This window comes from Trichoplax adhaerens, genomic scaffold (genome assembly GCF_000150275.1).
Source record: "Trichoplax adhaerens TRIADscaffold_12 genomic scaffold, whole genome shotgun sequence".
Taxonomy (NCBI): Eukaryota; Metazoa; Placozoa; class Uniplacotomia; order Trichoplacea; family Trichoplacidae; genus Trichoplax; species Trichoplax adhaerens.
In genome coordinates, this window is record NW_002060954.1 from 218,352 (window position 1) to 229,669 (window position 11,318).

The 11,318-nt window shown below is 33.3% G+C and overlaps 2 protein-coding genes across 2 annotated transcripts; one reads left to right on the top strand and one right to left on the bottom strand.

Moving 5' to 3' along the window:
* Positions 1-588: 588 nt before the first annotated feature.
* TRIADDRAFT_59687 (uncharacterized protein) lies at positions 589-2,917 on the top strand (the record flags this gene model as incomplete). Its single annotated transcript, XM_002115679.1, has 8 exons — positions 589-684; positions 818-1,018; positions 1,311-1,538; positions 1,698-1,744; positions 2,004-2,120; positions 2,218-2,323; positions 2,659-2,782; positions 2,877-2,917. 8 exons carry the CDS (start codon positions 589-591, stop codon positions 2,915-2,917), a joined length of 960 nt encoding a protein of 319 aa, XP_002115715.1.
* A 474-nt stretch (positions 2,918-3,391) lies between these two features.
* Positions 3,392-10,895, bottom strand: TRIADDRAFT_59688 (uncharacterized protein; the record flags this gene model as incomplete). Its single annotated transcript, XM_002115813.1, has 18 exons — positions 3,392-3,453; positions 3,739-3,799; positions 3,907-3,975; positions 4,725-4,802; positions 5,333-5,451; positions 6,192-6,244; positions 6,591-6,729; positions 6,994-7,038; positions 7,217-7,295; positions 7,372-7,433; positions 7,702-7,792; positions 7,889-7,960; positions 8,073-8,123; positions 8,228-8,292; positions 8,395-8,494; positions 9,193-9,240; positions 9,498-9,610; positions 10,835-10,895. 18 exons carry the CDS (start codon positions 10,893-10,895, stop codon positions 3,392-3,394), a joined length of 1,368 nt encoding a protein of 455 aa, XP_002115849.1.
* Positions 10,896-11,318: the final 423 nt, after the last annotated feature.

The window sequence follows — 11,318 nt, forward strand, 5'->3', positions numbered from 1 at the left end:
CTTGCCATAAATCTTTTGCAATACTAACGTAATCAAATGCTACAATTGTTAAAGGGTAGAATTATACATTTGCTGCCGGGTAGAGAAGATTATTCCACCTCTAACTCCAGTAACGATAATCGTTAGTAGTTTTTTATTTACGAAATTATTACGTAACACTTAGACCACGTTATCCAAATGTCAAAGCAAGCTTACCAGCTTACGTGCTTACCTAATACCGAAACGCTATTTTAGTTGAAACCGGATCCAGTCTGACGTCTAAATCATATAAAAAAAACGCCAATAGCTCCCGTAAGAAATTAAGTGAAAGGTAATGAAATTTTGCATTGACGCACTGCAAATTAAATGAATGTTCGCTGCCCTTTCATTAAGCAAGTATTCATTACCTATAGTCCACACAATTGGAATTCTCTATTCTTGAATCAAAACGCTGTTCTCGATGCTTTGGCCTCAAAACTTGATGCTGATAAAGCTAAAATACTAGATACTGTAAATCACACATAAGAGTACACTATAGATCGAATGTAGTAGTCTTGTGGTGTTCAATTAGCGAATGTTTATTTCTATCTTTAGGAAATTGATCAAAGTATGGCTGTAAGATTAGCTTTAGGAGAAACAAAATTAGTGGCAGATACCCGTAGTTTCTTGATGTCTCATGCTGTAAATCTAGAATCATTAACAAAAGTAAGCAGTAAACCGATTATATAGGTATATGAATTATAATAACACCAGTAGACAAAGTATGGCATACGTATCATACAAAGCGAAGGTAGTCATAAAAATCTGACTAGCTTGCTTATTTATGTATATATTTTAGCCTTGTAAAGAGAGAAGTAAAACAGTCATTATTGTTAAAAATTTACCTTTTGGAACCAAGAAAAACGAACTCTGCGAACTTTTTTCGGAGTATGGATCAATTGAGCGTGTAATTATTCCGCCCTCCGGTATCACAGCACTCGTTGAATATACCAAAGATATCGAAGCTAGAAATGGATTTCGAAAGTTGGCTTACAGCAAGGTAATATTTGATATCATCTCTTTTGCTTAATGAATCCGATACAGAACCCTCAATATTATGAGTATAGTATTATGACTGCAATAATGAAGTCTTTCGTCTTGTCTGTGTAATAGTTTAAAAGCAGTCCACTATATTTGGAATGGGCGCCCATTGATGTATTTAATGCAGCTAGTGGATCTTCAATTGATAATAACAATGGGATTGATGACTCCGCAAAGCCTCCTAACTGCGAAATCCTCAGTACAGTATTATTTCTGTCCATTACTCATAGCATATGTGATTATGTCTGTAGTTTGTAAAATGTATAAATCACTGTATCTACTTATTTGTGGACGAAGATGGGAAGGTAGATGCCAAGACTCAAAATTTACAGCGCACAATTTTTATCAGAAATCTAAATTTTCAAACTGATGAATGCCGGCTACGTAAGGTATATCATTTGTATTTTAGACTTGGTTCTGGATTACTTGCACAATTAACCAATAAATTCTTTCAGGAATTTCGAAAATTTAGTGAACCCGTGAGTGTCTTTATTCCAAAGAAAAAGACTTCGAATAAGCCGCGTATGCATATACCTTTTTTTCCATTCAATGTCTCTAACGAATTATTAAACCCGAGTGCTCTAATAGACACTAATCATCTTTAGATCAAAAGATTTCTATGGGTTTTGGATTTATAGAATATAGAAACCGAGAAGATGCCGAACGGACAATCAAGGATTTACAGGTGCTCTCATTAGATATCATGCTAATTATGCTTTTCTGCCATTTGGCTTCTTCATTTATTCAGATAATTCTGATTATATTGAATGAAGCGTAATACAAAACACATCTAACGTAGCTGCTCTTATTAGCACTGTGAGGTAGATGGACGTCGATTGGAGTTAGAAATTTCTACGTCAACACAGCATTCGTTAGTTACACTCAAGTTTGCGAAATCAATTAAAATATTTCATAATAAATCAATAAATGTTCATTTCTTACAGCCAAACTTCAACTATCAAGAAAAATATGTCTGTTAGTAACAAACCAAATACAACTAAGATCCTTGTGAAAAACTTGCCATTTGAGGCTACGAAATCAGAAGTGAAGCAAATTTTTAGGTTTGTATGCTTCAGATTGAAATGATACAACTTGCTTCAACAAAAACTTCATCCTTGACAGTCTTATTTAATGATAATTATATATAATTAATGATAGTGTGTTCGGTGAGATAAAGTGTATAAGAATCCCTAGAAAATATGGCCAGCGAAAACAGCATCGAGGCTTCACGTTTATAGAATTCATTACGAAAGCTGATGCAAAGGTGATAAATACCTATGAATGCCACTGTCATATTCCAATTGCTATGATGGATGGCTTTGCTACTTTAATTTTGTAAAACTGTTAGCGCAACGACTTCGAAGAAAAGCAAACACTTGTGTGTTAGAAATAATTCACCCTTTAATTGCAGTCTCGGCGCACCATTTCTCATACTGTACTGTGTTCACTAATTGCAATTATTAATAGAAATAGTTATATTGCCCTAAATTATTTAAAGAATATTCGTAATAATAATGTGTATTAATGCGGTTCTAATCTCTGCTCTGTCCTTGCGTTCGCTATTCATCAAGTAATAAAGCTTTTTCTAATTAACCATAGAGAGCCTTTACAGCTTTACAAGATAGCACACATTTATACGGTCGCCGTTTGATCTTACAATGGGCCGAAGAAGACCAGGATATCACGGCTATTCGACAAAAAACTGCTACAAAATTTTTTACTGGTAAGGCATTCCGATGTAAAATTTTTAGCTTAGCTGGTCCGGCATGTCGTTGAAATAAAATTGGTGTATCATTATTATAACCTATACGTTACAGGCCGAGCATCCAAGAAGGTTAAGCTAGATTATGGAGAATAATGGTGGTTTACCTCTATGGATGCGTTTTTTAATGTCAGATACCTACATGTTCGTTATACATGTATTAGTTATAATTATCAATGGCTATCGTTTAGCTGAATCTTCGCCTATTAAATTAAATTATTTTACTATGCTATTTCTTGATACACTCTAAAAATAGAAAAGAGTCCTTCGCAGGATCAGAATATTTGTCAATAGTTAACTAACAGAGAGTAACAGTAACCAAGCTTATTTCGTTTTTATGCTAAGCAAAGTTGCCGGATCGAAGTTTGTGTCGACATCAATTAAAGTATAGTGTATAGTTTAAGGTCTGACAATGTATCACATCACATAACATTTAATAAACATTTTATCTTTCCCGGATTACAATAAAAAATAATTAATGCATCATTACTAGTTCATAGTGGAAAAATAAGGTATAATTAATTCTAAGTTATCCATGTAACATTTTTTACAAGACTTCATTTGCAATGCCTATACAGAAGTACACGTAACCGTTTTCGTTCCATGTGCCATTACAATAGGGGGCAAGTTCTCTAGAGATACGAATTGCATTTGATTATATATACAATTATAATAAACTGTAAACTTTTCATTATACTCTAAATATAGTCACAACAATTTCAATACCGGATAGTTTGTCAATTTCGGACAGAAAACAAGTATATTCATTCTCTCTGTTAGGTATTTGCGGTAGAGACGTGAATATAACACCTATGCATGAACACGAAGGAAAACATTAATTCGAAGCCAACACATAGGACTGAGAACAGACAACAGTCCTAAGTTGTATTAAAACAAAGCATTCCTGGTACACTTACTAGCATTACTAGAATGAGTCCGAATCAGTCGATTTACTTGCGAAGGCGTCGGATTAACGCACTGTTTCAATAAGAGAGCAAGTATTTATAACACTCCAAAGCGATATGATTATTCATTCATTGTAGTTATACAGAAATCCTTCGAAACTAATGCGCAACTTACATTACCTGAATGCAATCGCTTCCGTGACTATTAGCATGTATTGAGGGACTTAGTTTCGAATTAAAAGTAACAACCTTATGCACATATTGTGAGAAATGCAATTTACCGTAACATTTAAAAATAGCTATTTCTTTTACAGTCTAATGAAAACGGTCAAGTCCGCCTGTCATCAAATATGCAGTCCAACCTTGACTTCAGCAGGTATCCGTAGATCTTTTAATAGTTTCTGAATTCTATCATAAAGACTTTCCTCCATTACTTGATTATCTGTTTGTAAATATAGTAACATAGGCCCTCTTTATGATACTTTTAACATTACGACCAAAAAACAATCCGTCAATTATGAACAAACCCGAAACAGCTAAAACACGCAGCTTTAAATTAGACCAGTGCGGCACCATATGTAAGATACAACCAAGCTGGAGTACCAAGTAATACGTGTTATCATATACATCTGTGGTTCATATCAATAATAATGCCTGTTACGTTCAATATCACATTAATTAATAAGGTCTTATAACGAAAAGATCATATAGCTACCAGAACTAGCACTAAAGGGCCATATATCTATAATAAAATAAATTTTCTGCTTTAGCCATCATGGTTATATAACAGTTGCGAAAATAAATATCTATCTATTATATTAGTGAAAGGTTTGTCACATAACCTACCAATGGAGCTTGATGAAATTTTTTTTAGGTTATGAAAACTGGTTATAATCATATCGGCATCACATACGCAGAAATAAAAAAGATATAGTTAATACCAATACACTGTAAACAGTAGTACTTCTGGAATTAAACACTACCACATACTTTCTTACAATCAATACATTCTTCTGCATCATAATGGCATCTTTAATAATGCCAACATAATCATGGCTAGATAGTTGTTGACTATCCTACATAATCAAATGGTTATAAAACTTTAAAATTTTAGTATCTTTATCCATTCAATATATATAGATTATTAATCATAATTTTCTATAGTTACATTGCATCTTAGCGAAGGAAAATTCGAAGTCAACTGTTTGAATTCATCCTCTAAGAAACGCGATAATAAAAGAATTCAAGTACAATATTCATATGTAATATACAACTGGAGTCTATAAATGCACAATAATATCGATTTATAAATAGGCTAGCATAAAAATAGGAATACCAAATGTGTCAAAATTACGATTCCGGAATAAAAAGCTGAAATGGCTAGAATTTTGTGACAGTTCCTGCAGGTAGCTTTCAGTAGTATCGAACGGGACACTGTTGTCATAAAAACCTAATACAACAGTATTTGGCTTCATGCCTCCTAAACCTGAAGTCTACGGAAACAGATTAGAAGACCTCTTGACATAAAGTTAAACAACTTCAGATATACTAAATTACGCGGTAAGTTAACTCGATAGTGTACAATTAGTTGTAGCTTTACACTTACCAACATAAGGTTGCGAGCTCCATCACGGACACAATTGGCCGTGGTAATCTCCACAAAAGCTTTTAAATGGCGTTTATCAGCAAAACTTAGCCACCCAAGGAATTGAGAACGATGTTTTTCTAATGTCTATAATAAAGGCTTATGTTAAACCGATACTTAAGGATCTTATAAATGATCTTGTACGAAAAAAGTGTAGTATCATCCTACAGACTACCGATTCACAAAAACGTCCCACAATTACATTCCCTAGTATATATAGTCCACCCTATATAAAAAATTATCAGTACAGTATTAGTTAAGCTTTTAATACTATCAATAGAGTACATCAACGCTCTGCATTACCTTCTTTAGATTATTGATAAAATCGATCAAAGGATAACAAGAGCGAGGATTTGAGACTAACAGCAGAATCTAAAATATTGCCGATTAGATCATATCCATATATACAATAGTGAATAATCGTATTATACATAGTAATATCCTATAACGTCGGTATTGTCTTTCTGACAGATACTACCGAGAAATAGCAAATATCTACGATATCACACACAAGGTCATTATGCACAAATTCGTAATAGATACATACCTGCGGTCTCCAATATTTTACATGCTCTTTACGGACATCCAGGCGCAATAAATATTTTCTGACCTAAAGGAAAGAGTCCGAACTAGGTGTTTATGAACACTGCTAATAATATACTGTTTTCTAATTACGATTCAGAGTCATACGGGTATATCCGTAATTCTTTATTACCTGATGATAAATTACGGCTTGTGAAAGATCACCCCATGGCGTAACGGGACCACGAACGGAGATAATTACAAAAAGGACGATCATGACGGCTATAAAGTAACAAACCATTCGTAAGTGCTACTCTTTCAATGATTGTAACATAAATATCCAATAATGTACTATTGATCAATTGATAGTCGCACGCCGTTATTTCAATTTACCAATCGATATTGTGGCATACAGGGCGTTAATAAAAAACATCAGCACCAGGCATCCAATTAATCCAAATAGAGCTAGAGAACACAGTGATCCCCCCCGTAAGTCAAAAATAAATGTATTCCATTAGCAAGAATAACATGTTCGTTATAGATTGCAAGTAGAATATCAATTAGGTGTTTATTAATGTTACATTCACTCAACCTTGGTGCCAGGAATAAAATCTAAAAGTAGGCCTATTGACAATAAAATTTTATAGTAAGTTCCTCTGACAATTATTAAAAAATCATCTTCAAGCTTCTTATATACCTGAAGTTAGGTGCAGATGCAACTCTTAGTAAAAAGCATGCAAAATTTGTGGCTCCATAAGATAGCAAATAGAACATGGTAACAATTGGAGCAATAGCATTCAACTCTTTCGCAATTATTATTATCTGCGGGATTAAATCTTTCATCAATTGATATTAATTCGATTAAAATGTATTAACAATGCTAAAATGACATAAACCTGAACAAAGAACCATGATAATAAGAGACAACGAAGAGGCTCTCCTTTCTTTGTCAATTTTGCAAACGGCCTCGTGAAAATACCTTTATACCATTTCATGACAATATAACATTAAAGATCTACACAATAGAATGGTAGAATATATATCTAGCCGGATAAGCTTCGAATAGCTCATGTATCAGCTAACATACTAGTCTAATATACCTAAAATATCATCCCGAGCAACAGCTTCGAGTATTCTTGAAGCGCCTAAGATATATAAAGACTTTAATCATAAATAATCTCTACTACTACTGCAGGCCTAGCTGTCAATTATATCTTGCAACATCAGCCAATAAGTGAATCACTCAAAAATATCTAACCTATCTGAGATCAGCAATTTAACAGTAAAACAAATCGTAAGTTGCAGATTATCCGTTAATCTTACCAATTAGTGTACTAAGCGCTGCAGATAAGGTTGCGGCAAAAACTCCAATGGTTATTAGAGGTGGACATAGATTAATAGCCTAAGTAGTTACTGCAACATTTAGTGTCCGCACAGAATTAATTACAATATTGTATATCGAAAAATTTATAGCTAACCTGAATATAGTTATAATTATTCAGTAATAATCCTCTTGAACAAGTAAAACTTGTAAAAGTGACTAAAACAAATCGAGAAAGACTTTTTTGCTTAACATATAGACTTTGAGCTAGGGAAAGATATGCTAGTTAGATTAAAATAACCTAGTAAAATGTAAACTATAAATGTTACTCCACACGCTAATAATGTTCCTAAAGGAATGGCTTTACTCGGGTTCTTTAAATCTCCTGAGATATTTGCGCCCGCTAACAATTAAGAAGTAAAATTTCCTCATTTGATAACTTTATACCGATATTTAAACTAACATTCAGTAAAAGAAAACAACTTACCCATTATACCCGTACATCCGTTAAACAATACTGCAAAAACACTTTGGAAATCTTGTTTAATTCCTGTGGTAATATCCTCTGTATAATTTGACTATAGAATTATTCCAAAAAATCAAATTTTTAAATGAGTAGGTGTAAATTAGTTCAGCAGGTTTATATTACGATAGATTGTGATAATTACACATACATATAAATTTTTACGAAACGTTTCAATATCCCAGCCGGTATAAGCAAAATTTAAAACGGTTTCATTTTCATTCTATTATAAACAGTACAAAGTGAGCCTGAATTAAATAGCCTGATTCCAAATAGATACTTATTATGGCAGAAATTCACTATCAAGAAAGCTCCCTAAATCACCGGTTACTTACTAAAATTGATTGATTATTTACAGCAAAGGCTTTTTGAGCAATAAAGCTAACCTAAATATGCCACAGGGAAAGAAAATAGCTACTTCCGCTCCTTTTGATATGTAACTAAAGCAGTGATACCGTAATATTATCAGTACATTTATAATTCTTCTTACCACAGACGAACTGATTGCTACCATAACGGCTAAAAAAATGATAAGCGATGTTTTCGCAAAAATTCCTAGATATTGAAATCATAAAATCCAAAATCTTTACGATAGTGCAATCCGTCAGCAGTTTACGAACTGATTATACGAACGAACTTTTAATGAAAAATCCGTACCAGCACCGAAAACGCAAACTATTAAACAAAAAAGCAGAACCAGTGAGCCATAAAGGTATTGCCACCAAGTACTCCCGGGAATCGCTGTAAATTTAATACACTATAGGTTATAAATCACGTATCTCAGTACTTAAAATTATAATCATATGTAATAAAATTCTTTACTACCATTAGCTAACTCTCCATCTGGGCCGAAGTTATTTATTACAGCTTCCGTGAAACCTTGATGATATGAAATGAAAGTAAAAACTTAACACATCCTCAAAAACAATTGGAGATAATTTTAACAAATCTAATAAGCCTTACTGTGAATACTGACATAATAGTTAACAATACCTACCAATTACGTAAAGAGCAGAAGCGAAGACATTTGCAAAGTAAAAAATAATTCCTATTGATCCTCCCAATTCGGGACCAAGCGCACGACTTATCATAACTGCAAACATTTTCTTAGGGAAATTATCTCAACTTTGTTCTTATCGTTATATATCTACTATGTAAGAATCAATGTAATACCTATTTCTCAAATATTCTTCAATAAGGCAGGACTACATTACTATACTGCATCTGTTTAGCAAATAGGTTATACTTTAATTTTCATAAACTCATAAATGGATGGGCTGTATAGATTTTTTAATAGTATTCCTTTACAATAAGAGGTAGATTCTGTTGAAATATGCACCATACGCAATCGCATTAAGTAATAGTCGATCAATATATCAAGATACAGTATGCTCCACCGCCTTTGACTGCCCCATTCGTTGATATAGCAGAAATTGAAAGAACAGTCATACATACTAGACCGTATGCCAGAACCAGCATTCCTATAACTGTTAAAAATCCTGCCTAAAAATGATTAGATAATTTAAACAGTAGTCCATGGTAATATCGCTAGTAAAAACGTTTAATGATTTGGTAAAGAAGATTTTTAGTGTCCAAGACAGAGATAGATGTGGCACTGAAGTAAAATATAACGCCATAATTTCATCAATACAAACCTTAGGCCTTCACAACATCGAATCTACAGTACAGTATTTTTCGATACACACAAATCTACTTTACAATCTCAGCTTACGATATATTCATAGAAAACGGGTACTAACTTGTCCAACAACAAATCCGAGACGTAAGAACAGAATAACGCTAAATATTGATAAAATACATGGAACAACAACACCAAGAAACGTTGATAATTTTCCTTCACGATAATTTCCATCTACATTTAATCATAAAAATTCCACAGATTGAGTACAAGCAAATAATTTTAATTGTACAGCTCGGGTTTTTAAATCGCTTTATTAGCCTAACATTCTTGCAAGAACAGTTACTGTATTATGTTAATCTTCAAACTTTCGCGCTGTACTGTATAGAGTAGTGAAGAGGCTGAAAACGGTGAGCTACTGATGACTTTGTGTGCTGTACACCAGAAGTATAGTATTTAAACTCAATAATAAAGTTATGCAACTGGGATGTTACGATATTTACGTATAAATTCTTTCGTTGTTACTCAATTTTTCTATATCTACGCATAAATTTTATTTAATTTCATTAATTTAATAATTATGATCAACAAATATTAGTTATGTTAATGTACTGTAACTTAGCAACTTTATTGGTGAAGACAGTGCAGGTTCAGGTCAAAGGAAAATTTGTAAAACACATTGTAAATTCATGCAGCGGTAATTTAACTAACTGGGTATTAAAGTATCAATACAAGCTCAGGCCAATTAGTACTCGCACTAATAACACGGGAATCAGCAATTAATTACATTATACAGTAAACCAGCCGAAACAATTTAACACTAATTTTTATTGCCACAAATGTGCTCTCGCGCAGCCGGTCATCACTGTTACTCAGCGGGAATACAGGTACACTCATGTGTACGTTTTCACTATCGGTAATGATTTCTGGCAATGTATTGTTGTATAGCTATATTGCTGAAATGCTGAAGTTTGCAGAATAACACCATGATTCACGACTGTATATGTTGCGTTAAAAGTGATAGCAAGTATACGATTATAAATTGCTGTTAATAATCAATTAATTAATAAACGCGTATACAGTGTAATTTACTTCACAGAGTCAATAACCATAACCCTTTTCGATAGAATTATTTCAAGGTATTGAATGTACAGTATGTGGTAGCTCATCATAATGCAGTAACCAATCAGATTTTAAAATATGAAATCTGACATCTTACAATAACGCACCAATTATATTAAACTGCAGGAATATCATCAATAATTACGTAAGATTCTCCTATTTCTTCCGATAAAGTCAATCATATCCTTATTTTACTTGTCTTTGAGAAGACTAAAATGAATGCCTTACACTGTATTACTCAAAGTATCAGTAAGTTTTACGACATTCTTTCAAGCAATTCCAAAATTTTACAGTGTCAAATGATCAGATATTAAAAACACTATGTGTAATTCTTACCATTGACATTTGAGTGGCAAGGGGAAAGAAGAGGTTGAACTTCAGTAGGCATTCCAGACATTTTCTAATATTAAAAATCACTTTCTATTAACTGTATTAACTAACTGTACAGTTATACTGTACCAGGCTGTTTTTGAATGAAAGCACCGAGCCGCACAGTGTACTGTACGTACAGTACAGTAGGTAAACGAGTAAAACGGTGAACTTGTAGAATCTTGTAGCGTACAGTACTGTACTGTACTGTACATGCGTTTATCACGAGATTTACAGCACTGTACTGTACGAGTTGAGTTTCCTTATTATTTTTTTTCACTGTACTGTACTGTACAGTACAGTACCGATAATGTACAGTACGTACTGTACGGTAACAATACTGCTATTAACAGTCATTGGCAGTCTGGTCAACCCGATAAAACCTATCAAGTTGTTAATTTTTCTAACCCGAAATGAGTGCAATCGCTATACAAACACTGTATCAGCGTAG